The sequence below is a fragment of the Kluyveromyces marxianus genome, chromosome 7, assembly GCF_001417885.1.
Source record: "Kluyveromyces marxianus DMKU3-1042 DNA, complete genome, chromosome 7".
In the NCBI taxonomy this organism is placed as follows: Eukaryota; Fungi; Ascomycota; class Saccharomycetes; order Saccharomycetales; family Saccharomycetaceae; genus Kluyveromyces; species Kluyveromyces marxianus.
In genome coordinates this window covers 874,313-901,158 of record NC_036031.1, presented here as the reverse complement: position 1 = coordinate 901,158, position 26,846 = coordinate 874,313, and the positions used below count along the sequence as shown (strand labels likewise).

Genomic DNA, 26,846 nt, shown 5'->3' with positions numbered 1-26,846 from the left:
ATCACGTGATAATTAACGAGTGACACAGACACATACACACATATATATAGATACATATATAGCAATTGCTTGACCACCTCTCCTCGCCCCCCAATGGGTTCAGGACCAGAACTTATCGTGGATTGGTCTCTTCTCCGGCAAGGTGACCAGCCCCTGTTTCTCCTTCAAGCGGAACTGGACCACCTTCAACAACTCGTACAATAAGCTCAACGTTGGGGTTTCCACTTTCAACTCGCGGGCCACCGTCAGCAGATTGCCCAGAATCACCTCGAGCTCAATTGGGTTCCCCTTGGCAACGTCCACAGCCATCGAGGGCGTGAACCAATCGCCGTCATCTGAATGGATCGCATTCGAGATGCAATCCGCAGGCAGGTCTACCCCATCGGCCTTCGCTACAGCAACCACCTCCCGCATCGCCGGAATCGAGATCGCTTCCAACCCACCGCACAGCTCTAGACGACCCGTGTCAACGCCAGTCAACGAACAAACGGTGTTCATCGTCGCATTGTACACCAGCTTCATGTACCTCGTTTCCTTTGCGCTTGGATAGTACTTGCAGCTATTCTTATCGTTCGAGTAGATAGCGATGAACCCCTTGGTCCTGCTCTCCTGAACCTCAGCTGACAGGTTCGGATTCTCGAAATACGCAATGTATGTCCGGTCCTGCTGCGTCTGCTTCACTTTACCGTTGTGGTTGTGCGAGCCAATGTGTGACACCCCAGACACAACGACGTTTTCCGGGTATTTCTGAAAGAATGGCCTGGCCAAATCGAACCCGTTCTGCATCAACACAATCGTCGTGTACCCAGGCACCACCACAGGCTCAATCAAATCCTCTAGCTTCAACACGTCTGGCAAGTTTTTCGTACAAATCACTATGAAATCATACTTGAACCCATCTGACACCGCTGCTTGACCTGCATCTTCCACGCTGGGAAAGATATTATCCGGTTTCCAGCCCGTAATCTCCCCGTAGTCGCACGAGTCAATGTCGTATCCACTCTCCTTCACTGTCTCATAGTCTCTTCTGACCACCAGGTCGAGACGGCTTTTCCCGACATAGTCGATTCCGTAAGCAACAATCGTTCCTACACCTCCAGACCCAATTAGCAGCACATTGGCCTTTTCTCCGTCAGCTGTCATACTAATACACGCTCAATTGACTCGCTTTCTCACGACATAGCCAATTCCAGCAATGCACTACTAGTACTACTACAACTACGTATGGTACAAGTGTGCTTCGTGGGGTCCATTATATATACATACGTAACTCCGGCCAGTAGTAGTACAGCACACTGTGCAACATTGCCAAAAAAACAAAAACGATGCTTTCAATTGCCGTTAGCGGCGATCACATTGACACCCGTCTCTTATCCCTCTGTACCCTCGCTCCCAATACGGTAACTGAACGACTGGCGAAACCACCTTTGTCTTATGCGCTGCGGTAGGAACTTTCCGTCTCGAGGAATTTTTTCTTTGTTTACGGTTTGGTTATCTTTCTTATCTAAAAAGCCTTTGATAAGGAAAAAGCGCATGGATAAGCTATCAACACAATGAGAACGTGGCTATTGGGTGGGCTGAGAGCGAGCAAGCGAGGTGGGACCCGAGGTGAGACACAAAGTGGGATCAATTGTAATAGTATATATGATTTATGAACAGTAGGTTTGGAGATGGACGATTTCGGAAGGTGAATTGGGACGATTGATAGGTTCAGCATTGAGGTTGTGAAGAAGCGTTTGCTGGGTATTGGAAAGAAAAGACTGATGGAGGGTGCAAGATGGTGATGCTGAGCAAGGGCAAGGAAACAGCGAACAAAGGCGAGGATGAGGGTGCTATGGCCGAGAGGGACTCGCTGGTGAAGAAGGAAGCACGGGAACAGGAAGTAGAAGTAGAAGTAGAAGGAGAAGAAGATAAGTCACGTGACAAACACAGTGGTAGCGACAGTAACAGCAGTAGCAGCAGCAGCAGCAGCAGCAAGGTAATTGGCAATGGGCGGACGAAGGAGGACGGTGTTGTCAAGAAGAGACGCAAGAACCATGGGGTTGCGTGCTGTTTCTGCAAGAAACGGCGGAAAAGGTGCGACGGTGGGTTCCCACGGTGTGGAGCGTGCGTGAATGCTGGTATTCCGTGTACGTTTGTGGACAGTGTTACTGGACGAGAGTTACCACGGGATTATATCGAGAAGCTGGAGGCCAAGGTGGCCAGGCTTGAGTCTGAGGGTGAGAGGCGGGATCAAAGTCCAAGGCAGAATGTCGAACTTCTCATCCCAAAGCTGTTCACCAAGACATATTGGCACGTTAATAACGTACCGTCGTTTGGGATTGGAACTGGGTCTACAGGAGGAGCAGCAAACCCGAAACCGAGTTATGAAACGGGACACAAGCTTCTGGAATTGTATAAGGATCGAGTTCAACGGCGGTACCCTTTTTTGGACTGGCCGTGGGTGCTAGAATGCTTCAAGAAAGTGTTCCAACAAGAGACTGTCGAAGCAGAGGCTACTACATTTGTGTACTTGATTCTAGCGATAGCAGCAGAGATGAGCGAGGTTCCAGAGGAGAGAAACAGCGCTTCCAAGTTCTATTCAATTGCCCTTGAACACGGGTACTCGACACTGGATGGTAATAGCGTCCGTAGCGTGCAATTGTGTCTCTTGTTGACGATTCGGTTACTAGTGAAGCCCACTGACAAGCTGGATGAGAGCTACGATAAATTATGGCATCTAGCTGGCGTAACGGTACGAACAGCAGTTGCTCTGGATTTACACAGAAAACTGGGCTCCCCCAGAGGGATGGTGGATGGCTTGGAGCAACATGTGTTGCAGAATTTGAGGTCTACCGTATTTTGGTGCGCATATAGCATTGAAAGATTGATAGCGATGACCGTTGGGAGGCCTTTTTGCATCTCTGATGTGGATATTGACGCACCGTTGCCCGAAGAAGAGCCTGAAGAAGAAGAAGAAGCGCAGCAGGAGGGTGGAAAAGCGCCTTCTTCTTCCAATTCCGGTGTCATTCAGATGTTCAAGCTCCGAAGGATCCAGTCTTCCATTTGTATGTGCGTGTTTGGCCCCAGAAAGTTTCTGGATAACGAAGACGAGGTTAACCAGACCAGACAACAGATACTGCTGGAGCTGGGAGAGTGGAAAAATGCTGTCCCAAACACAAAAGATTTGAATAAATGGGCTAGGATAAGCTACCATCAATCGGTCATATGGCTTCTAAGACCAGTGCTTTTGCAGATAGAACAAAACACGCTAACGAACGAGGCTGTCGAATGGTTCCAAGTGCTTCGCAATTCGGCTTCCGAAATTAGCTCATGCTACAACGATGTACTGTGCCCATCACTACTGCCGTTGTCAAACAACCTCGATCCGCTAACAACAGTGCATTCGTTGTTCGTCGCCGGTGTCACTTATATGTATTGCATTTGGCTGGACAGGAAGTTGAAATTGACCCCAAGCAAAAATCAACTGCACGACCTCGAAATATCAATAGCGGTAATCAAGCTATACGAGCGCATGTTGCTGAATTTGGCCGAACAGTTCCCTATTGCCATCATGCAGAAAGAAATCTTCATGCTCCTATCGGAAAGAATCTTAGAGAGTATATCTGGAAATGCCGATTCTGTTTCTGGAACAGGAACCACGCTAACCATAGGAACTTCAACGCTGGTCAACGATCCAAATAGTGACTGTGAGAGCAACTCATCTATCCAGAGTTTCGTGAAACCACTCAACAACAGAAAACTGTCACTAAACTCGATAAAAGAATCACACTTGTATTCTTTTAAACATCTCAACGGCGACACAATACTAAGAACACTGCTTTGTGATCTACTTGAACAGCTGATATGAAGGGGAAAGACCACCGGATATGTAATCCCCGCTTTATAGACTCTTAAAAGTATCGAATCATCATATAATAGTTTATGTAATGGTTTTCTTTTTATTATTTCACTTCACTTTATCTTTATTTCACTCGTTTTTATAGAGATGTATATCGTTTACTGCTACAATTCTCTGATAATATTAAAGGTTTTATAAAATAAGTCATACCTTAAAACTGGATATAGGTGATTTTAGTCGAGATTTAGTCGCAGAGAGAACCTTTGAGAGATACTGAAGGTTGTTACGGAGACAATTGAGGCTTCTAGCGAGTAACCAAACATGGAGAACGTCCATTCCCTTGCAGATCAAGCGTTGGATTTACTTCATCAGAATATTGACAAGAATTACAGAGTTTTAATTGGAATTGTTGGTGCACCGGGATCTGGTAAATCGACCATTGCAGAAAGGTTGCAGGATGAAATTAATGAACGATACTATGAATATTTGAGGAGTCATGATATTACTGAAACTCATGTTAAAGAATTGAAAGAAGATATACATTTGGTGGACGATTTGGCAGAGGCAGATGCCAAGACTCGTGAAGAAATTGATCATGGTTTCTACTCTCATGTTGAAGACACTAGCTTCAAGCCTGTCAAGATTTCGAATGTAGACGGGTCGATTACTGTGATGGGAAGAGGTGGAAAGGATAATGCATTCAAGATAAGAACAAGACATAATATATCTACTCTAACCGTTGCGAAGCCAGCTATTGCTCAAACGGTAGTGATGGATGGATTCCATCTTTCGAGGAAACATCTGGATTGCTTTAGAGATCCGGAAATGGCACATCGTCGTCGTGGTTCTCCCCCAACGTTTGACAGTAATAACTTTTTAGAGTTGTGTCGTGTTTTGTGCAAAACATGCACTTTGCATGACGACAATAATAGCTCTTCATCCGAGAAAATATCCAGGACCCCACCTGTCAAAGATGATTTGTTTGCGAAGGTGACCAGCAGCTTCGTTAATGTTCCCGAAGTGGTATTTCCTGGGTTTGACCATGCACTAAAAGACCCGACTCCCGAACAGCATTCAGTGCCTAACTATACCCGAATTGTAATAATCGAAGGTTTGTATCTGCTCTTGGACCAGGAGAACTGGAGTCACATTTACGAAAACATTGCCAGCACGGACGCGTACTTATTCTGGAATATAGTAACTGATGAGGAAGTGATTGAACAAAGAGTCGCTAAGAGACATGTAAAAGCTGGAATATGCTCAACTATTCAGGAAGGTATAGAGCGGTTTAGAAGCAATGATCTGTTGAATGGTAGACTAATTCAATCTAAATCTCTTAGAGACAAGATCCCTGACAAGCAGAATCATATTATTGATATTAGGAACGATTGATTAATGAGGTATATTGGGCTTATTAGTATGCAAAAATGTGTGTGTATTAAATTAATGATGTGTACAAAACCTAAAAACAAGATCAATAAAAGATATAGTGAAAGAAAAATAATGATAACAGTAACCAATGATAGAATGCGGATACCCGTCCGCCAACATAAGATGTATGTATGTAGGTGGATGTTGTTCGTGTTGTCCCTTTTCTTGCATATAGTGTATAGCCAAACTAAAAAAGAGTTCAGTGTTGATGTATGTTATGTATGCCCACCTTTTTTATTCCGTTAAGTGAGTCTTTCCAGAGAGGCTTTTGTTTTCCTTCTGTTCAACATTTTGGAACTATCAAGATGGAAATTGAGTTCCATGCCACACTTGGTATTCAATGACTTAGAACGGTTTCTCGATGAGTTATCTGATTCTGGTATGTGAGTATTGGTATTGTTAGAACTACTTCTTCTTACGTGTTCCAAGAACGAGGGGCGTGGATAAGGCCGAACTGGTTCGTCCTCCACTCTATCGACGTGTCGTACTTGGAACCTGCTCTCTACTGGTCTTCTGTGTGGTATTTCGCTCAGGAAAACGCTTGGGGAAACGAAATTTATGTCAGTTGCGGAGTCCCCGCCGGTATGGTTAATGTTGCTTGTCGAACTGAATTCGCTTAGATCGTCATCGTCATCCTTGAGCGATTTTGTAATGTATTCTCTGGAATCGTTTAGTTTTTTCTTGACGGTCCGTTTCATCTCCAAAGAACTATCGTCAATATCTTCTTCTTCTTCTTCTTCTTCTTCCTCCTCCTCCTCCTCGCTTTGCTCTGACTCGGAGAAGACCTTTGGAATTGGAGTCCTTGGGAAACTCATAGCTCTCTTCTTTGTTTCGTTGCTAGCCTTGGGATGCGAGGCTTCTGCTATATTGATCGAGGCTTGGGCATCCGTAGACTTGCTCAAAATAGATGTTGGCTCGTAGCCTTTAAATTTTGGCAGGCTTCCAGACTGGCCATCGTCATCGTCATCGTCCTCCTCCTCCTGGTCCTCGTCCTCCTCCTCCTCCTGGTCCTCATCTTCCTCGTCATCATCGTCATCATCATCGTCATCGTCCTCTTCTTCTTCTTCCTCTGGACGCGAGATCTTCTGCATCGGAGTCCGCATAACATGTTTACATTTCAGTCTCGCCAGCACATTATTACACGGCTTCATTTCCGCACTATCGTTAAACACAATGTGCTGGTCCCCAGCAACATCCTCTAGTTGCCCGACCGTGCCCTTGCCCTTGCCCGCGCCTTGGCCCTTCGCATCGCCAACAGGACTTCTGCTATGGTCGCTATCGTACGTGTCACGTGACCCAGAAGACGAGACGTCATCAGTAGAATAGTCAAAGTAATTGTCACCTTCCATACTCAAGTACTCCTGTCCGTACACAGTAAACGTCCGGGTGCGCTGCTCATCGTAAAATCTATCCTTGTATCCATCCCGACGCTGCTTCTTCTGGTTGGCTGCAAGCAACTTGTTCGTTTCCACCAGAACAAGGTTCGAGCCATTACTATTCTGCGCACAATAAATGACGCTACCGTTATCGTTTCCCAACACAGACTTGAGACGATACGTCTCCAAACCAGACCTTAACTCGCAAGGTACCTGCATTGTATGAAATGAAATGAAATGAAAAACACACACAAACAACCTAAACTACCCACCAGATCACTCAGCTTTGGTCTTTTCTCACTTCTTCTTGTTGTTGTTATATCCAGTATATTATTACCTTAGATCACACACAAAATAATTAAACTCCGGTGTGTGGTCTTTTTGCCTACGTCTCCCAACCGAAACACTAGAGCAAGTATATGGAAACTCAGCTGCAAACACAGGCGTATGCACTAGTTATATTCCTTGAAGTCCAGCGTGCTTGTGTCAAATATGTCACAAGTGATCTGGTTTCGTACTGCGATTTCCAGTGGTTTTATAGATTTTTAGGATCTCGAAAGCCTTGGGTCTCTTGGCTCCAGCCACGCATGTCCCAGAAACAGATGAAAAATAGAAGCAGAAAAACTAAAACAACAAAAAAAAAAAAAATAATGGGAAAAAAAGCGAGAAAAACAACAAATGTTCAAAAAGACGGCATCAAAAACTCACGCTGCACATAAACACGCATTTTCCCAATAATTTTTATTTGATTTTCTTTTTGGGAAAGAAAAATGTATGTGTTTTAGGCGCGTGTTTGTGTGCAGTGTAATCTTAGGGGTAAGGGGGGGAAAAATCGGCTGCCCCTGTAAATTTGTGTGGATGTGTAATAAAGCGAATGTAAATGATATTTTGCGAGAAAAAGCGCAGTAGTACCACGTAGTGCCTCTTTTTTTTTTATTTTGGTTTTCTTGTTTTCTTGTTTCCTAGTAGAGATGTGCTAAAGCACAGGCATAGCGATTAGTGTTCCCATAATTGTGAGGAAATGTGAGGAAATGTGTGTGCATAAGAAATTTCTCGGCAAAAGTGTAACACCAGAGAGGAAAAAAAAAAAAAAAAAAAAAGAGAGAGACAGAGACCGCAGATTTGGGCATTACGTATTTTTGCAGAATCGCGTTATATGGGGAAGGAGCGAGGAGAGACAGGAGCCGGGGGGTTCCAGGAGCGAGCGAGGAACGAAGAGTGAAGAAATCATCGGGCGGAGAGGGAGACTCCCACCTACTGCTAATATGCTAGTACTAGTACTACTATGTGTCGTTACTTTCCCCTCGTAAACTCAATAGCTTCTAAATATACCTTTAGCAATTATAAGATCAAGCGGTATACAGCGGTAATTATATAGCACAAGTCTAGTATTAGTGGTGGGGCCCAATAGCAACGTCTATAGAGTATGGTAGAGTAGAGTAGTAGGAAGGAGAAGGGTTGGGTTGGTTACTGTGGGCTGGAGTTGGGACTGGGATTTCCGTTTCCAGTTCCAGTTCCAGTTCCATTTAGCGAAGCAGTATGTGCGCCATTATTGTTCGATGTGCCCGTGCTATCCATTCCAGTGACTCTTTCTAGGATAGCTGCTATCCTTTTCGACAAGACAGAAAGTTCTTGAACATCGTGTTTCACGTTTTCTAAGTCTCCCTGAACCCTTTGAGTCACCTGGTGCAAGTCCGACTTCCCGGCCCATTGCTGTGTCCCGCCATCTCCATTCATTATGAAGGTCTTGTTGTCGGAGAAATAGTTGGTAATGGTGAAAGGTTGGGATTCCGGTACAGTGTTGTGCCGCACTTTTTTCAGTTTGGGCTGTAGCGTTGGTGTAGAATATTCGTCTTCGTTTTCATCCTCGCCGTCGTCGTCATCATCATCATCATCATCATCATTTTCGTCCAGATTTCCGTCACTAGTGCCATTGTCACCGTTCATAGAATCTTGGTACTTGTTTTTTGTCACATTGATACCCTTTTTCGTCCCGAAACTTCGTCCTGAAGAAGCGTAGTTCGCAAATATGTTATTCTCTTCATTGTCATTGCTCCAATCATTGGTATTTGTACCACTAGCATTACTGTTGGTAGTACCAGAAGACTTTTTACTCCGAAGGGTGTTCTGACTCTTGGTTATATCTTTTAGTTTTGGCGATATCTGAGTAGCAGCAGCCGCATTCTTGGCTCCAAGTTCATCCTGCGAAACTTCTTTCAAAGCATCAATGGCCTTTTCCATCATTGCTCCAGATGTCAAAACATTAATGCTTTCTACACTAGATGGTCTGCTAACCGGTAGCTTGTTATTTTCATAGTACTCTGCCTCCATAGTCACCAACGTTTTCATAAGCATATCGATCTCCGATTCCCTTCCCTTTGGCGCAAACTTGGTCTTGGCTCGGCTCTTATAGTCCAAAAGTAACCTTTCAAACCGCGCCCTTACAGTACGTGGCTGTTTCACCTGAAGTCTAAACTGCTTGTTGAACTCATTCAACACACTGTGGTAATTCTTCCTTCTATCTCTAATACCTTCAATCAATATCTCCGGACTGTTCATATACACAAGCTTGCATAGCGCAAGATCCATTTCATACGTCCAAATCATCGTAACTGGTGTTTTCTCACACTGAAGTTGAAGTTGTACACCTATACTTTGCTAAAAACCACCAGTTACCTATATGAAGCTCAACAAGAGTGGTTTACAGACTTCGGCGGTTCTTGGTATATGTCCTGTATACCTTAAAATTGTTTTTTTTTTTATTTTTTATTTATTTATTTATACTGTAATTGATGTATTTTATCGCCTAATAAAAAAAAAAAGTTTGTATGTATATATAACGCGCTCAGAAGATGGGGGCAAAGCAGGAAAAACAGAAAAAAAAAACGCACGATATTTTTCTTTGTTCAAAATAAATCGCTATTTAAACCAAAAAATAATTGCAAAAAAATATGAAAAGAAGGTGAACAAGCGAAAATGCACAAAAAATGAATTGCAGCCAAAGAAAAATACACACTGTTATAATGCGAAATCAAGCGCTGTTTAGTAAAAAAAAGAAACAAAAACACACAGAATGCGTTTGACAAACAAAATCGCCTGCTAACGCATATGCAAAAAAAAAAAAATCATTAATGGCAAAGTAGCTACTTCTGAATTAATTTTTTTTTTTTTTTTTTTTTTTTTTGTTTTGCGCATTTTTGGTGAAAATGTGGACCGCATCGCACATAAGTCAAACTTGCGCGTCTAAATGTGCTTTATTGAATGCAGCCATGGCAAATGTTATCCATTACACATTCGCCATGGAAGTTAGTTCCTCGCGAAACTGGGACCAAATATGGAACGCATCTGACAAACATCATTTTGTTATTAGATGCGCGCCAAAATGTAATTCAGTGAGCGATGCGTTTTTTTTTTTTTTTTTTTTTTTAGGCGCAGCCTGCAGCCTGCAGCCTGCAACAGCAGCATTGTAGTTCCCGCCCCATTTTCTTGATGTATACTTTTTTACTTCATTGATATGGATATGAATATCTCGTTTTCATACTCATAATAGCTCTTTTTATGAAGAAATTATATCTCTTTGACTAGGTCTATGTATATAAAGTTGAGAGCTGTTATTTTACTTTGTTAGTAACTAACAAACTAACTAACTAGATACTTACTCTTCAAAACTGGGTCTCAGTAAAGCTGTCACCTTTAGTGCTCAAAGTCTGAGAACTGGACCCGTTTTGAACCAATTGCATAATGGAATCGACATACTCTGCACCAGACCATTGCTGGTGAGTTAGAACATCACAACCACTTTCCTTCTCAGGTCTTTGTACTTCCTCAACGTATGCCCTCATACCTTCAGTCTGATACCTCTTGGCCAATTTCCAGAACGAAGACGCATCGGTGTGCAATCCAGCTAGAGATACCAATTGCAAGACAAACCCTTCCTTGGCAAGATCCCAAATAAAGCTTTGGAGTTGTTGGTCATTGTATCCATGTGCGCTCCAGTTGAAACTTGGAGATAGGTTGTATACCAACTTCGCATGTGGGTACTTATCGTGGATCAATTTGGAAAAGGATTTGGCTTGGGCCAAGTCCGGTGTCTTTGTCTCTAACCATAACAAATCAGCATATGGAGAAAATGCCAATGATCTCTGAATAGCTGCTTTCATACCACCTTTGAACATGTAGAACCCTTCTTTTGTTCTTGGTGCATCCCAGTCGAAGACAATGTCGGAACCACCGTTAACAGACCTAGCAATCGACTTGTACTCTTTGATGGAAATGTACCCCTTGTTGTTCGATTGCAAGAACTTCTCACACTCTTTCTTGAAAGCACTGACCTTTGACTCAGAAAGCTGCTGTTCCACCGCCTCTTCAAACGTGAATAGCTTGTTATTGGCATACCAGCTTGCTTCTGCTTGGCTTATCTCAGCCGAAGACGCATCGGCATTTTCCAACTCACACAGAATTTCACTCCATGGTTTTGCGTCCTTGGTAATGACACCTTGAATATGCTCATGGTCTCTTGGATCAACATTGCTACTCAACAACTTCGAGTTGCAAGAATCTGTTCTAGCAATAACAAGATTCTCAGTACCCATTATATCCCACTGCAATCTCGTAGCAACAAGCCTAGAGATGTGCGTGCTGGTAGGCACAATGACAGCACCGCCCAAATGTCCACACCTCTTCCCACCGTGCAACTGATCTTCAAGATGAATCCCTGCGGCACCTTTCTCAGCAAATAGCTTGGCTAGTTTCATCACAGTGGTAGTACCACCATGGCCCATATCAGCATCAGCAATAATGGGCTTCAAGTAATCTACCCTATTGCTAGCCTCTCCTGTCTCGGAAAACTTCAACAACTGCTTTCTGTCATGCATTTGCTGTGCCTTAAAGATCCGTTCCACCTGGTTTGGAACGGTGTCGTACGGATAATCACCAAAATCTGGCGACACCTCGTTTGTCGAACCAACCATCGTAGATGAACATGCCCACCCAGAGATATAAGCAACATCAATACCATCACATCTAGCTAGCTGAGACATTTGCACCGGATCAATCACCCCCAACGTGTGAACTGGCAAACGGTTCTGAAACTTATACTCTAAAGTGTCAAAAAGCCTCTTGGCTTGAATCGAAGATGGGTAAGTCACATCATTCCCAAAAGAACCACGGTGTTTAGCCACATCGAGAGGCGTATACGTCCTTTTAATATTCTTGAACCGTTCACTCTCCCACCATTCAGAGATTTCCTTCGCCTGGGTATCGAGGAACTCTTCCACTTGACCGTCTTTAACCTTTGGAAACTTGGATATACTGCTGAAGCCTCTTGTCATCACGGGCACTCCACACTTTCTACTTAAATTAAGAGCATTGACACTCATCATCGTCTTGTGTCTCTCTCTTTTAATGTTGCTGCTGCTACCGAATAACGATCAAATAACACCATTCACACTAATAGAAATAGCCAAGTAGTATGGAAGGACCCTTTCATCAATGATACTTTTTTTTACTTAATACTTATTGCTCATCTTATATACGAGAGTTTAAAGGGCCCTTCTATTCTATTCACGGCTTTGAATTCAAGGCAACAAATGACTGACCACCGATAATCGGCCGCCAGCCAGTCATCGTTACACTGACCGTATCCAGGAAACTCCTCAAACAAGGAAATATAGAATAATCAGCGCATTCTTCTAAACAGTAAAGCAAACGATATCATCATATCACACAACATCCCAACTGTAAAAAAAAAAGCAAACCTTTAAGTTCCCTAAGAATCCTTTATTATGATCATCAACATAAATGTGATCATCGCTTTATGGGGCCTACGCTTATTCGACATTTCTACGGTATATTGTGAGAGTTGCCATTTTGGGATCCCATCTCCGCTTTTTTTCTTTCTCTCTTTTGTCCGTTACTACGACACCTTCTGCGCGGAGTCCGTTTCCCCACATAATGTGAAGACACTGAAAAAGAAACTTGTTCGTGATGGTATATATTCGCCGCCGCCGCCGACATCGCCATTAGGAACGAAAGTCCAGAGGGGTCGCAAAGGGGGAACTTAGCCGCCGTTAATGTTTCTGTGATTCCGGATTTCGAAGTGTAATTTAAAAATCAATATATTTTAAATTAGGGGCGTGGGAAACAAATAATAAGGGAAAAAAAATTAGACGCTGAGGGTTTGAAAAGAATACATAAAAGAGCTGTGAAATGAGCTTTAGATGCGTTGATTTAGGGTATTCTTTTAGTACGCTTTTAATTTTATTTTTGCCCCCCTCCCCCCATTCTCTTTATTTAACTGCGCTTAATGGGCCATTGGGCCATATGGCCATAGGTTGTTTTTAAAAAGTTGGATAAGGGAAGAAACACACACATGCGGCTAAAAGGTCCATAGACCCTTAAAAGGATTTATTCTAGAGAGGCAATTAATACCAGCGACAGTGACACAATATTGGTATGGTAGGTGCTGTACTAGGGAGAGAAGAACTCCGATTGTCATCTGAATGAGTGAGGGACGGTCTTGTGACAGCGACAGATATGCTTCTGCGAGAACTTGACTGGGCGAGGGAGGCGACATACAACAGCTCTTGTTGTCGTTTTTTTCCCTCCTTTTCCCGCCTCCTTCTTGTATTCATACTGGAACTGCTGCTTCTTGTTGTAAAGTGACGCGACGTAATGAAGTGACGCGTCGTAGATTGATTCTTTAGTTTTGTTAGTGCATAACCCCACACTTGGCACTATTAGAGACAAAGCTAAAACCGGACTTCCATAAGTTATTGCAAACATGAATGCTGTACGTCTTTGTGGTCCGTAGGTTAGTATGTGGTGTCTGAATTTTCTTGATGCCAGATCAATTGGAATTCTTGGGATTGTTATAGTATTGTGGTCGCTTGGTCTTTTTCTGCCACATATCCTTAGAGTTATACGTACAGTTGTCCCTTTTGTGTTCTGGGATAGTTTATTCTTGTGGCAAGGTTGCCAAAAGTTGAACTACCAACAAAAAAAGGATAAATAGTCGTCCAGTTGTGCGATCTTCCCAAACCTTCTACAACTCACTTGTTTCACTTTTTGTAACCGGATCCTTTAAACAATCTTGTTCTATTCCAATTCCAATTCCAATAATATTATCATTATTATCATTCCTCTCAAAGTAACGAGACTCATAGATATTTGTTAGTTTGCAAGTGCCCAAGAACAACTCTGAAAAGGTTTTTCGTTACAAAGATTCAAATCAACAGACAATTAGTTCAATTCAAAACTCACAACAACAAAGGAAATCAAAACAATGGAACAATCTAACTTAATCGAGTCCAAATCCTCTAAAAGGAGGTCCAGAATATTTACCAGCGATGGCCACAAGAGAGCGGCTTTGAAAGGATATTTTGGCAGCGGAAAGGAAACGGGCCAAAATAAGTCCGATGTCTACGTGTTCTCCTCCTTGGAGGACATGAAATTATTGACACCACCATCATCAATGCGCGAAAAGAATAGTGCTAGTGCAAAAATTGGAAAGGTTAAAAAGCCTAAGCAATTATCCCCTAGCAAATGGGGATCTGATAACTTGGCCATGATCAACCCTTATGCTACACCATTATCACCAAATGAGAAACAAAAGGAACAAAAGGAACCAAAGGAACCAAAGGAACAAGAGAAACAGTCAACCAGGGATAAGATCAGGAACAGGTTGTCTTTGTGTTCTAGAAAAAGTGAAATCTTCGATCTAGACGAACCTGAAGAATCGCCTTTCTTCGAACTGCCCATCGGCTCCCAGGCTGAGCAAATGGAGCATCAAATGGAGGAGGAGCATCACCCGATTCCAATTGAACATAGGTTTGGTAGAGGTTGGTTGAAAAGGTCGCTATCGAGTGCCAGCAATAAAGTTGTCGACACTTTTAAGCGTATTTCAAGAAGTGAGGATGGAAATGATATCTCTATCCTTTATGCAACCACATATGATAACGGTAATGACGAATTACAACCAAAAGAGAAAGAACAACTGTGCATTGAAGACACGGAAGAATCCTTCCATTTTAACACGAAGAAAGCACCTGCTGCCGCCGACACTTCAAATCACTTGAATCAAGATTTCATTGATTTTGAAAATCTGTACTATTATGGCCAACCTGATGGAACAGACTCAACTACAATGGCTCTTGATTTGACTGAAGAACTTGGTTCAGGACCAAGTGGGTATGCCAATGCTAATGCCAACGCCAATGCTAATGCGAATGCGAACGCGAATATGAATTTGAATTTGAATGTGAATGTGAACAATGATGAGTTAGCAACTCGTAAGCCAATTATTGACCAATCCACCTATGCAATTAACGAGAACCAGGTTTCCCAGGCAACTGTCAAACCCGATTCTCACTTCTTTATTGAGAATGGTAAGGAAGATAACTGTGCTAATTATGCTGATTCATCATTGTCTCCGTCATCTGCTTCTTCCAGTTTTATCGATTATCCAAGCAGTACACAGAAAAATAATGGGGGATTTGAAGTGGCTGACGAAAAATCGACCAGTTTGAAGGACGTTTCCAAGGGTTTTGAAAGCCATGAACCGGCAGTTGAGATTTTTGAGAAACCGATTTTGCAAAAGAAGGTTACTCTTCAACAAGTACCAAAATCGATTTTGAAGAATTCTCCAACCAAGCCAACATGTGAAACCAACAGAAAGACGAAGAAGTCAAATTCAAAGTCAAATTCAAATTCAAAGGCAAAGGCAAAGGCAAAGGCAACTGCAGAAGCAAATGCAAAAGCAAATTCTAATGCCAAAATTGTTGACTCTGGTTTGATTACCAAGTTCAATTTACTTGACACAACAAAAACTGAACCAAAGGATGATAGTATTAGCAATGCAGATCTAAATAATGTATTCACTGAACTGGACAATTTGGAAACTAATAGTTCTGAAACGAGTGAAGGCAAAGGCAAAAGAAAAAGCAAGAAGCCGCTTGTTACCAAACAGCAATCTTTGCTAGAAAAGTTCGCCGAGAGCATTATTTCTAGCAACAAGACTATTTCTGACTATTGCAGACTTTCTTATATGTTCATGAATGAGAATCCCAGTTACTTTGACGAGTATAATGATTATCTTCAAACGAGAGGAGCCGATGGAGTTCCTTATGAAGTGAGAGGTCCTGGATTTATGGAAGATCTACAAAAAATGTTTTCATCTGATTTGTTGAAATCTGACACTTTTGTGGTGACGAAACCAACAGTTACAGGTAAAGGCAGTGTGAATTTTGCATCAGCAGACGAAGATGGGGTTGAAATTCAAGAAATTGATGTCCAAGAACCACCTTCTACCACAAAGAAATCTAAGAATGCGGAGGCGCTCCTTGATGGCACAAGATCTGACGTAGTAATTGATAATAACGCAGAAATCTTCGATGATAGAGTCTCTATTGCAGGTTCAACTTCATGCTATTCTGAAATGTCCAATATGTCTAGCAGCAGCAGTGTTTACAGCTGCGGTGCCGTGGAATTCCCTGATAAGAGTACCAGGAACTTAGTGAATGGGTTGCTTGAACTTTTGGGTGCACCATTAGACGTTCGTGATGGGAACGACTTAAAGGTTTCTTTATTAAGTTTGCACGCTTACCTTTCTAAGGCCATTACTTTCTTGTGGAAAGTCTCTAAGATTGCAATGGATGAGACCAGGGTCTGTAAAAATCAATACAAGATATTGAGTGAGCAGGCGACTTTCTACGAGATGGGTGTCGATTTCATGCAATTAAGGATCAATTCCCTCGAAAGGACTCAAGAGAAAAGAATTGATGCCATGCAGAAGGAAATAAATGAACTTCAGGGAATGTTGGCTTATTACAGAGCTTATAGTGAAACCAGGTACACATGGATTGACTTAGACATGATGGCAACTAACAGCCTTGTGCGGGATCTGATTGAGCAACACAGAGAAGACGCTCAGATTCAAATCGAAGCGTTAAAAGCCGCCTTGGATAGAAGCTTTGTGACAATTCTGGAATTGAAAGAAGAAATACATGGCACCTTAAAAGAGCTAGACCTTAAAGAAGAACGATCGAGAGAAAATGAACTTAATATGAAAGAGTATCGTGCAATGGCTAAGGAATGCGAAAAATTAAGGTCTCTTGGTGGCATCTATGATGACCTTACGCAGTCAGTGTACACGAAACAAATGCAATATCAAGAAGTAAAGGATAAGTTAACCGTTGCTGAAGGACAATTAAAAGTCAAAGATGAACAACTTGCATCTTTGAAAAGATCCCATGAACAGCAGTTGCAAGAAATGTCCGAATTGACTCCTGATAACAGGCAAAGAACTTTAGGATTTTGGGATAGATCAAAGTATGAAGCCGCCTTGTTAGAAAAGGATGATATTATCCAACAGTTGAGGTATGAATTGTCAAATAAAGATGAAGTGATCGACAACCTAGAAGCAGAGTTACACAACACTCATATTCGTTATGACCAATGTAAATTCGAAAAATACTGCAACATTAATGAGAATAAGCTTTTGCACTGTTATATCGATGACCAAAAAGTGGAATTTGAGGAAAAGATCGATTCCATGTCCTCCAAATACAAGTCTGAAATTGCGGAACTTTCAAGAATGTTGGAACAAAGGACAAAATACTTCAACAGGGAAATTCAGATCCACAAGGTGAATTGCCAGAAGTCAGTGGAAGAAGCGTTAAAGGCTGCATTGAAATCCGATATTTCTCTGAGTGTTGTATCTGGCCAAAAGAGGTTTGTTGCATCTAGAGCAATGTCGTACCTCATGAACAAGAGGAGAAATATAAGGAAGTGCTTTGAAGCATTAAACGTTGCAAACATTCCAATGAACGACAAGTATCTAACATGGGAATCGATTCCAAAATGCGAATCTTACAGAGTGAGAAAGCAGAAGGCGGAAGATTTGTTGTCAATCAAGAACCCACTACATTTTGTTGCGAATCCCGGGCCGCAGCAGGGTGAAGAGGGAGCTGATGACTATGCAACATCTGAAGCAATGAGCGGTCTCATTCTGGAGCCTAGCACAGATGGAAGAAGAGTGCCCAATTTGGATAACGTTACTGGCTTATTAACCGACAATGGTGATGATGACAATGATCATAATGCATCTAGAAAGAAATCATCTGCCTTTGCTCCTTCTCCTTCATCTCTCTTTAACGAACAAACTTTGACTGTTGGAATGAGTGGCAATGGCAATGGCAATGGCAATGGTCTTTCAGCAGCAACTGCTTTTAATGATGATATTAAAAGTCTGAATTCTGATGTTGAGAGTAAGTTGATTGAAGATATTCAATACATCAATGATAAATTCAAACAGTTTAGTTCTCAAATATTTGATGACGAAGACTTTGGTCTAGGGCAAGAACAAGAACAAGAACAAGAACAAGTGAGGCAAGAAGAGGACGGTAATGGATGTGATGTTCGTATTGAACCAAAGAATAATAATTCTAGCATTAGTTCAGCATTACTGTTGGATGAACCCGTTGGCGTTTACGGAAGAAGCTGTGGGGCTAGATTTATCAGGGACAAAATGAGAAGTGGTACATCTCTAAACGATTCAGCATTGGGACCAAAAATTGTTGACTCTTTGAACGCTGGTTCTCGTTCTTCTCGTTCTTCTTCATATTCTGCTTCTTCACCTCGCCCCGATTCTGAAACCAAAAGATCTTCAGTCAAATCCAAGGCTGGGTTTGCTCAGCTTGGAGAGAATATTACAGAATTATTTAGCACTGTTGCTTCGAGCTTTTCCAAGAAATCTGTTCCTATCGATACGGAAGATCAAGACGAAGAAGGAACAGACAGTGAAAGTGGAGAAGAAGTAGAGGGACAAGGACAAGGACAGGGACCAGAGAATCATGAAGAGGATTACAAGGAATTAAAACAATACTTTGACTCTGTGAGGTACGGATCAACTGGAGGTGCAAAATCCTTAGAAGTTAGTCCGATAACACCACTAACGACTGGATGTCCTGCCACGTTCTCTACAAGGTTCAATGACGATATGAATACGGATACAGGAGCGTTTGCCTCTGGGGTAGTTTCTTCAACTACTCCATTATCAATAAATAGCAGCACGGTACAGACACCTGCTTCGGAGAAGTCTGCTGGATGGTTTGACTTTTCTAAAAAGAACTCAAGTTGGTGTTCATTTAAGTTTGCCCAAGCCAGTAAACAATCCAACGCTGCTTAAGTTGTGGGGAGGGAGACCATCATAAAACAACATGAGTTAACTAACTATAAAGATATGCAATAGAAGGACGGGGAAAGAGGTAAGTGAAACCAAAGGTGTTGGAACAAGAGGGAGGGAGGATACGAAAAAAAAATAAAATAAAGTAAAATAAAATAAAAAAAAAACAAGAATAAAAAATAATGTGAAGAACGAATACTACTAACATGAATACTACTAACACGAATAATAACAACAACAGTAAAACATAAATTACCCTATGATAGTACTGGACAATATTATATGTTTCCAGACTCCTTTGGTTTCAAAGGTCTGATGTCAATATAATATTTTGTCTGATTTGAGTACTCTGGGAGAAACGACAAAATAAAATTAAAAATTAAAACACAAAAAAAAAAAAATCAAATTAAAATAAAATAAAATAAAATAAAATTCACAAACTGATTGTGAGGGGATTGAACGATCACCAAAGGGGTTCGAAATTGCATATAAAGCAGTGGAACTTTTCTCCAGTAGCGACTGAGCATTTCCAGCGCTGTTTTGGACTAAACGCATCCAATACTGCTACATATATGCCGTTTTTTTTTTTTTTTTTTTTTTTTCCTTCTTCATCGTGTCTTGGTCAATTTTAAATTGACAAAACAAGACCAGAAGGAAAAAAAAAAGACCTTGTGACGCACAGATCCCCCATATTCGTTGTTGTTATTCATGTATGTTGTGTTATATTCCCACAAAACAAAACAAAACAAAACAAAAAAAAAAGATAAAAAAAAAAAAAAAAACCTATCCATTCTCTGAACCAGACTCCAAGGCTTCTTTATTGTAGGACCCATCACGTCTATATGCGTATCAATTACCACCCAACTCAATTCAATTCACTCTTACAACCTGTATGATTGACTGGCTGACTGACTGACACTCTGCATTCCGTATTTTTACTTATATATTATGTACTTTAGAATTACTTTAATTGATAGAAATGAACTTTTTCTTAATTTCAATCCCACCCACTTACTTACACATCTAGTCAGATCATAAGGTGTTTCTTGTGTGTTCTGTTCTGTATTTGTACATTCTCCATTGTTGAGAATGTCGAACGGCTTTATGTTAAGAAAACAAAAAATGACGATCTTTTTTAACAAAGTGAAAACAGACGGAAAAGGGAAAAAACCCGTTCCCATTCATTATACGAGATACATACGAGACAAATGCGAGACAATATAACGGTATTTGGATCAGTGTTGGATGAGTAGAGGGGAACCATACCGGGTATAGAGTGTGATATATTGATAGCTAGGTGCCTGGAGATAAGATAAACACGCACATACACAGAGAAGCTGGCGGGGGTAGAGTGAGATAGATAGGAGAATTAAAGAAAGAATTCGCCAAGAATGTACTTCAGGAACCGGTTTACGAGGAGGGTGCTTCGAAACGTGTTAATTCCCACGGTACTGATCGTACTGATAATGTTTGGGACCGTGATGTACTTTGATGTTGATACGGATACGATTATACGTAATATATCGAGGCCCGGTGCAGAACTTGGATCGATGCAAAACCAGTCGCAGACGAAGCCAGAGGTTCCACAGCCCGAAGTTGTCCAACCAGAAGTTGCCCAACTGTACAATGACGGTAGGGGCAACGATATTATCTTGTCGCTGGTACGGAATGAGGAACTCACTGGGATGCTAAGGTCGATTACCCAGCTTGAAGAACGGTTCAACAAGCGGTTCCACTACGATTGGTGATTTATGAACGATAAGCCGTTCACCCAAGAGTTCATCGACGCAACAACGGAGAAAGTTAGTGGCCGAACCAGGTACATAACGATACCTGAACAGTTCTGGAGCTACCCTGAGAATATCGACCGCGAGAAGGCCAAAGAGGAGATGGAAAAAATGTCCAAGGAAGGCATCTCGTATGGGGACAGCGAGTCGTACAGATTCATGTGTCGGTTCAACTCGGGTCTGTTCTACAAGCTGCCGGAGCTCGAACACATAGAGCACTACTGGCGTGTCGAGCCCTACGTGAAGTTCAAGTGTGACATCAACTACGACGTGTTCCAGTACATGCGGAACAACAACAAACTGTACGGGTTTTCGATGTCTCTTGGCGAAGACCACAGGACGATACCCACCTTGTGGGAACACACGTACGAGTACTTCTTCCAGCTGCACCCGGAACTGGTGTCACCGCATAACAACCTCGATTTCATCTCAGACGACAACGGTACCACGTACAACGGCTGTCACTTCTGGAGCAACTTCGAGATTGCCAACCTCAAGATATTCAGAGACCCCAGCTACGGCTACGAATCGTACTTCCAGTACCTGGACTCGAAGGGCGGGTTTTTCTATGAGCGCTGGGGCGACGCCCCAGTGCACACGCTTGCGTTCAGCCTGCTGCTGGATGCAGACCAGCTCCATTTCGTGCCCAATACCGGGTACGCGCACAATCCGAACCAGGACTGTCCTCGGGACGAACCACTGAATGAGGCTCTCAAGTGCTCCTGCAGTCCGTCGCGCGACTTCACGTGGCACCGCTGGAGCTGCGTCCCGAAGTTCTTCGACGTGCACCACCTGCCGCGTCCAGACACGATGGCCCATGTCAGGGAACACTACTCGTACCTTGTGGAGGGGACTGGACTCTAGTCCTAGTCCTAGTACACTCACGTGACAAACAAACTGCGTCAGATAATACGCGTCAGTTTAAAAAAACGCGACAACCGGTACTTGTGACACTAGTTTTCTCACACGTGACCACAAACCAATCACAAAAAAATCTCGGGCCCTCGAAGCCGTACGAAACGATACCACATACCAAAGAAAAAAAAAAAAAATATCAAAAAAAAAAAAAACCGAGTTGTAAAACTACATAACATAGACATTTAATATATCAGATATAGAATAATTATACACACATTAGCCTATTTCCTCGCCATTTTCTCATTCCAATCCAATCATCAATCATCAACAATGGTATCAGTATGTGCGAGAGTGTTTAACCTGGGAAGTGTGGGGAGGATATTGGAAAGCTAGTTGGAAAAAAAGGTTTCTGCCGATATCTCCATGTGCATGATTTGTTCCCCTCATCTTTGACTTCTATGAACCTACCAATCCCAACCAAGAACTGGTATACTAACATGTGTATGTGCATGCGCATGCGCTGCCTTTTTTTTCTTTCTCTCAGTACGTTTCTAAATTGTCCAGCAAGACCGCATTCCACTTTGGTAGAATCACCTTTGAAAACCTAAAGAGCTACACTCCAAACCTTATGTTCTGGGGTGCTGCCTCTACCTGGGGTTTGTTTGTGTTCACTGATGGCTGGCCAACATTCCAAGATACAATCTACAAGAAGATCCCATACTTGGGTTCTCACTGGGTCCATGAAGTTGCCCCAGAAGACAGCCCACAATAAGCGGATTGTCGGTACCGAATGCCACACGTCAATGTCAAATCAATGCCAAATATCATTATCATCATAAAATATATATATTCCAAAGAAATGCAACATTCTTAGAAGAAGGTGAACTAACAACAAGACCCACCCTTTTATTTATTCGTCCAGATATACATGTATATATATATGAAATAATATATGTATATATATGTGAAAAACCTCTAGTTTTCAACATCACAACTTGGGCTTGCCCACCAACTTGATGGCGGCGTTGTCCAAGACGACTTGGCCCGTGTTCAAGTCGACAGTTTGGAAAATGACAGTGCCGTTTTCGCGCTCCCAAGCACGCACTTTTAATCTGTCGCCAGGGAAAACGACGTTTGTGAACCTGGTCTTTAGCTCATCGAAGGGCCCGTACTTCTCCACGAGTCGTTTACAACTTACTCCAAGCGTGCATAGACCGTGCAATATTGGTTTGGGGAACTTGACGGCCCGGGCCAATTGCGGGTCGATGTGCAATGGGTTGTAGTCTCCGGACAACCGATAAAGGGCAGCCTGGTCTTCAAAAGTAGATATCTCGGCCTCGAAATCGGGCGTCGCACCGAGCCCACTGGTCTCGAACTTCTTGAGGGCAAATGGCGACCTTTGTTTCAGCTTGTTGATGGTCTTGTTTTCTGGAACGACAGCGTTGCGGATGAAGAACGTTGCCTCGTTGTAGAACACCGGTTCGTTTGTGTTTGCGTCTACCGTGTCGTATGCAGCCACGACAACAGCAGCACTAGCCTTGGATTTCCCACGTTTGCCTAGCACTTGTAGCGGTTTCGCGCTGGTCTTCAATTCGCCAGAGGTGGGTATCGGGAATTTCTTGATCTTGAAGTACTGTTCTCCATGCAAGAGCATCGAGTAGTTGAAATTGTCTACCAAGCGGTCCATGCCGATATCCACCGACTCGTCTGCGAGGAATGGGATTGTAGCAAACGTCGGGAGCACTTGAAATTGCGGATGGTTTTCGTACGTGTACTGCAACTCGCGCGTGGTCGAGCCCAACCCCATATTGTAGAGGATCACGTCTCGAGAGGTGAACTTGAAGCCCGGGGAATTAGATTTGGCCTGGGACTTCGCCTTGGCCCCGGCCTTAGCCCTGGACTTAGCCCTGGACTTGGCCATGTGGACTGCTTGTAATATTAGCATGCTCGATTCCTGTGTCGAGCTTGGGTACACGGCGCCGCCCTGTGTGAAATCGGTAAGTTCCGACCAGTGGTCGCGCAAGTACTCCGGAGTTGGATTGGCGTCGACACTGACAATGCCTCTGCTTCTCTGCCACCTGGTGCTGCCGCACCACCCACCACCGACTTCTAATAGAAGTCCTCTCGCGGCGGCTGCGGCGGGGGCGGTCTTGCCCTGTTTCTGCTGCAACTCGTCGCTGCACAACAGGACCACAAACGGCGACACAAGCCCAGGGTCGAAGTGATTGCCCAACTCTTTGCTGGAGAAGATGGTCTTGGTCATTGCTGTTTCCGCATGTGGAGCAATGGCGTTTACAACGATCCCGGACTTGGCACCCTCGATGGCCAATGTCTTTGAGAACCCAAGGATGGCTGCCTTGGCAGCCGCGTAGTTGGCCTGGCCAAAGTTACCGTATATACCCGAGGTCGACGTAGTGTTAACGATGAATCCGGACTTCTGCTTGACGAAGAACGGCCACACGGCTTTCGAGAGCGCAAACGTAGCGTACAAGTGCACCTGGATCACGGAGTCCCACTCTTGATCGGACATCTTGGCAAACGACCTGTCTCTGAGGATACCTGCGTTGTTGATCAAGATATCCACGCGGCCGAACGTTTCAATTGCGGTTTGCACCACGGCGCGGGCCTCGTGCACGATGTCGTGAGTGTCTGCGACGGCGACGATTCCTCTACCACCACCGGAGGAGGAGGAATACTTGTCATTGAGCTCTTGAACGAACGCCGAGGCGTCTTTAATGTCGTTCACGACCACTTTGCACCCGTACTTGGCGAACCATTCTGCGTGCGACCTGCCAAGCCCGCCTCCAGCGCCCGTAATAATGGCCACTTTCCCTCTGAGAGATTGAATTGGGGGGCCAGAGGCACTACCCCCCAGACTCCTTGGCAACCTGCGGGCCCTTGTAATCAATTCATTATAGTCGTTCAATTGCACCGGGTGCTGCACCGAGGGACCCTCGAACTTGAGGATCTCGTCAAACTTGGACAATATGACCTCTGGGGTCAATGTTTGCACGTCCGGATAAAACAACTGGCCCGGGGACCGTTCCCATCTGATTTGCGAGTAGAAACCAGCAGCCAACTCGAACACGCTGTTGGTCACTGTTGAGTGTTCGTGCGTCAAGTAGAGCACCATGGGTGCGACTTTTTCCGGGCCCAAGTCCCGCAAGACGTGTTCGGGCACCAAACCCTCGGTCATCCGCGACCTGGCCAACGGTGCAATGCAATTGACGTTGATATTGTGCTTGTGCCCCTCTTTGGCCAAAGTTTCGGCGAACCCCAACAACCCAAGCTTGGCTGCCGAATAGTTCGCTTGGCCAAAGTTACCGTAAAGTCCAGCGGGGGAACAAGTATTGACGATTCTCCCGAACTTCTGCGAACGCATGTGCGGCCACGCGGCCCTGGTAAGCTTGTATGCGCCACGCAAGTGCACCTGAATGACAGAGTCCCACTCCTGATCCGACATCTTGGCGAAAGAAGCGTCTCTAAGAATGCCTGCGTTGTTGATGACTATATCGATGCGACCGAACGAATCGAGCGCAGTTTGGACGATCCGTTCCGCATTTTCCGTTACCGAGTCGTAGTTTGCGACTGCATGCGCCCCAAGGGCCTGGATCTCTTGTACCACGGTATCAGCTGCTCTGGAGTTTGCTCCAGAGCCCTGGAGCGAACCTCCTAAATCGTTGACGACCACTTTTGCGCCTCGTTTGGCGTACTCAAGGGCGTAAACCCTGCCTAGGCCGCCTCCTGCGCCTGTAATGACGACCACTCTGTTGTCGAAGCGTAGGGACATGTATTAATGTTGGTATCCTGGGTTATATATATGTGTGTGTGTGTACTATACCAAGGGAAGGGAATATAAGAATACAAGAATGCATCCATATGTGTGGTAATTCCATATCTGATAGCCCCATTTATATGTATAAACTCATCCAAATCACCAATCTGGGGGCCATAGGGGGGGCCTTGAATAGTAGTGACACCTCAGTGATGCCGTCTCTCCAACAGCTGGCCTCAAGTCATCAGTGGACGCATTGGAGAAACGGGTCCTCTCGATTTTGACACATTACCGCATTGGGAATTTGTGGAGAAAGAGGTTGTCCGGGTGACCCTGGGCCTGGGCCATAACTTCCTGGGGACATTGTAGTGTCAGGGGACAGCATGGTGTCAGGGGCCTGTCGTTAAATATTGTAACTGGAAAACGTAGTGTCGAGGGTTCAATATTGACCCCTCTGCCCCTGTCACCTGGTGCTTGACAAGAATCGGGACGAGTTTTTTCTGATAAATAGAGAAGGGAGATGTAAAACCCTGGATCCAAGCCTAACAAAAAAAACTACCACCGCCAGTGCCATGCTCGACTTACCAAAACCCGCGGGAAAAGTTTTCTTCAAGAACCATAACTACCGAGGACATCTCGGAAGCTTTACAACACAGCAGTGAGAAAAGAAAAGCATGTGTTCTGCTGGCTGACTGTATATATGTGAATCCATATAGTTATGTTTGGTGTTTGTACTTAGTTTAGTGACGGGAAGAAGGTAAAAGCTGACGCAGCGGCGTCAGCGGTGGGCGTGACGTACACAGTGATATCTTCAACCACCAGACGTAATTCCATTTCCCGGGGTTTGATAAGTTGTGCCATACCAGGGGCCTTACCAGTGGCCTTACCAGTGGCCTTAAAAGTGTGTACTAGTGGTTCTAGTGGTACCACTGGTGGCACAAGTACCACCAGTGCCATGCTCGACCTCCCAAAACCTTCCTCCGAAATCTGGATTGGCGATTTAAGTAACTATAGATACGCATTGAGACTCGACAGAGAAGAGTACAGAAGCATAATATTTTACGACTACGACAGCGACAGCACTGCCCGGTACCTGTTCTGGGTTTTGTTTGATGACGAACGGCCCCACTGGCGTTTATTGCTGAGAGATGGAGTCTTCAGATGTTACGATATCCTCAACACTGGGGGAGAGTTTGATGAGATCAGGTACCCTGGGTACAAGGTGGTGAGAAACAGAGAGGAGTTGTCAAAGCTTCACTAGGGGATTCACCTTGGTCAAATTCACACCTATTACAGAATCGTTACAGAATTATTAACGACACCACCACTTTAGTCTATGATGGAGGAAAGTTTTCCACAGCCGAGGATATGGATATATCTAAGTCTATGGTCAAGAGAAATCAAGCGGAAAAGCAAGATTTATGACCTTCTGCATGCTATAAATTTGTGTATCATATGTAATTCATATGTTACAGTTTGTATCGCTTCGTGACGAAACTATATCAAAATGACCTAATACCGAGATGTATAGCAACAGGGTACTCTCTATGATGTGTGACACTGCTAAGCAGAGGTAATAGTAGAGGTAATAGCAGAG

The 26,846-nt window shown here is 43.7% G+C and overlaps 10 protein-coding genes across 10 annotated transcripts; 5 read left to right on the top strand and 5 right to left on the bottom strand.

The window, feature by feature from the left end:
* Positions 1-99: 99 nt before the first annotated feature.
* On the bottom strand, positions 100-1,143 carry KLMA_70434 (ketopantoate reductase family protein; the record flags this gene model as incomplete). Its single annotated transcript, XM_022821697.1, has 1 exon — positions 100-1,143. The coding sequence occupies one exon, from the start codon at positions 1,141-1,143 to the stop codon at positions 100-102; it is 1,044 nt and encodes a 347-aa protein (XP_022678032.1).
* A 634-nt stretch (positions 1,144-1,777) lies between these two features.
* KLMA_70433 (uncharacterized protein) lies at positions 1,778-3,850 on the top strand (the record flags this gene model as incomplete). The annotated part of the gene is made up of 1 exon (XM_022821694.1): positions 1,778-3,850. One exon carries the CDS (start codon positions 1,778-1,780, stop codon positions 3,848-3,850), a length of 2,073 nt encoding a protein of 690 aa, XP_022678031.1.
* Positions 3,851-4,162: 312 nt separating this feature from the next.
* Positions 4,163-5,233, top strand: YFH7 (Yfh7p; the record flags this gene model as incomplete). The annotated part of the gene is made up of 1 exon (XM_022821693.1): positions 4,163-5,233. One exon carries the CDS (start codon positions 4,163-4,165, stop codon positions 5,231-5,233), a length of 1,071 nt encoding a protein of 356 aa, XP_022678030.1.
* A 281-nt stretch (positions 5,234-5,514) lies between these two features.
* On the bottom strand, positions 5,515-6,867 carry KLMA_70431 (uncharacterized protein; the record flags this gene model as incomplete). Its single annotated transcript, XM_022821692.1, has 1 exon — positions 5,515-6,867. The coding sequence occupies one exon, from the start codon at positions 6,865-6,867 to the stop codon at positions 5,515-5,517; it is 1,353 nt and encodes a 450-aa protein (XP_022678029.1).
* A 1,248-nt stretch (positions 6,868-8,115) lies between these two features.
* On the bottom strand, positions 8,116-9,255 carry KLMA_70430 (uncharacterized protein; the record flags this gene model as incomplete). Its single annotated transcript, XM_022821691.1, has 1 exon — positions 8,116-9,255. One exon carries the CDS (start codon positions 9,253-9,255, stop codon positions 8,116-8,118), a length of 1,140 nt encoding a protein of 379 aa, XP_022678028.1.
* A 1,055-nt stretch (positions 9,256-10,310) lies between these two features.
* Positions 10,311-12,029, bottom strand: ICL2 (methylisocitrate lyase ICL2; the record flags this gene model as incomplete). The annotated part of the gene is made up of 1 exon (XM_022821690.1): positions 10,311-12,029. One exon carries the CDS (start codon positions 12,027-12,029, stop codon positions 10,311-10,313), a length of 1,719 nt encoding a protein of 572 aa, XP_022678027.1.
* A 1,901-nt stretch (positions 12,030-13,930) lies between these two features.
* Positions 13,931-18,832, top strand: KLMA_70428 (uncharacterized protein; the record flags this gene model as incomplete). Its single annotated transcript, XM_022821689.1, has 1 exon — positions 13,931-18,832. One exon carries the CDS (start codon positions 13,931-13,933, stop codon positions 18,830-18,832), a length of 4,902 nt encoding a protein of 1,633 aa, XP_022678026.1.
* Positions 18,833-20,220: 1,388 nt separating this feature from the next.
* Positions 20,221-21,480, top strand: KTR1 (glycosyltransferase family 15 protein; the record flags this gene model as incomplete). Its single annotated transcript, XM_022821688.1, has 2 exons — positions 20,221-20,490; positions 20,593-21,480. 2 exons carry the CDS (start codon positions 20,221-20,223, stop codon positions 21,478-21,480), a joined length of 1,158 nt encoding a protein of 385 aa, XP_022678025.1.
* A 982-nt stretch (positions 21,481-22,462) lies between these two features.
* Positions 22,463-25,264, bottom strand: FOX2 (bifunctional hydroxyacyl-CoA dehydrogenase/enoyl-CoA hydratase FOX2; the record flags this gene model as incomplete). The annotated part of the gene is made up of 1 exon (XM_022821687.1): positions 22,463-25,264. The coding sequence occupies one exon, from the start codon at positions 25,262-25,264 to the stop codon at positions 22,463-22,465; it is 2,802 nt and encodes a 933-aa protein (XP_022678024.1).
* Positions 25,265-26,204: 940 nt separating this feature from the next.
* MBB1 (Mbb1p) lies at positions 26,205-26,510 on the top strand (the record flags this gene model as incomplete). Its single annotated transcript, XM_022821686.1, has 1 exon — positions 26,205-26,510. One exon carries the CDS (start codon positions 26,205-26,207, stop codon positions 26,508-26,510), a length of 306 nt encoding a protein of 101 aa, XP_022678023.1.
* Positions 26,511-26,846: the final 336 nt, after the last annotated feature.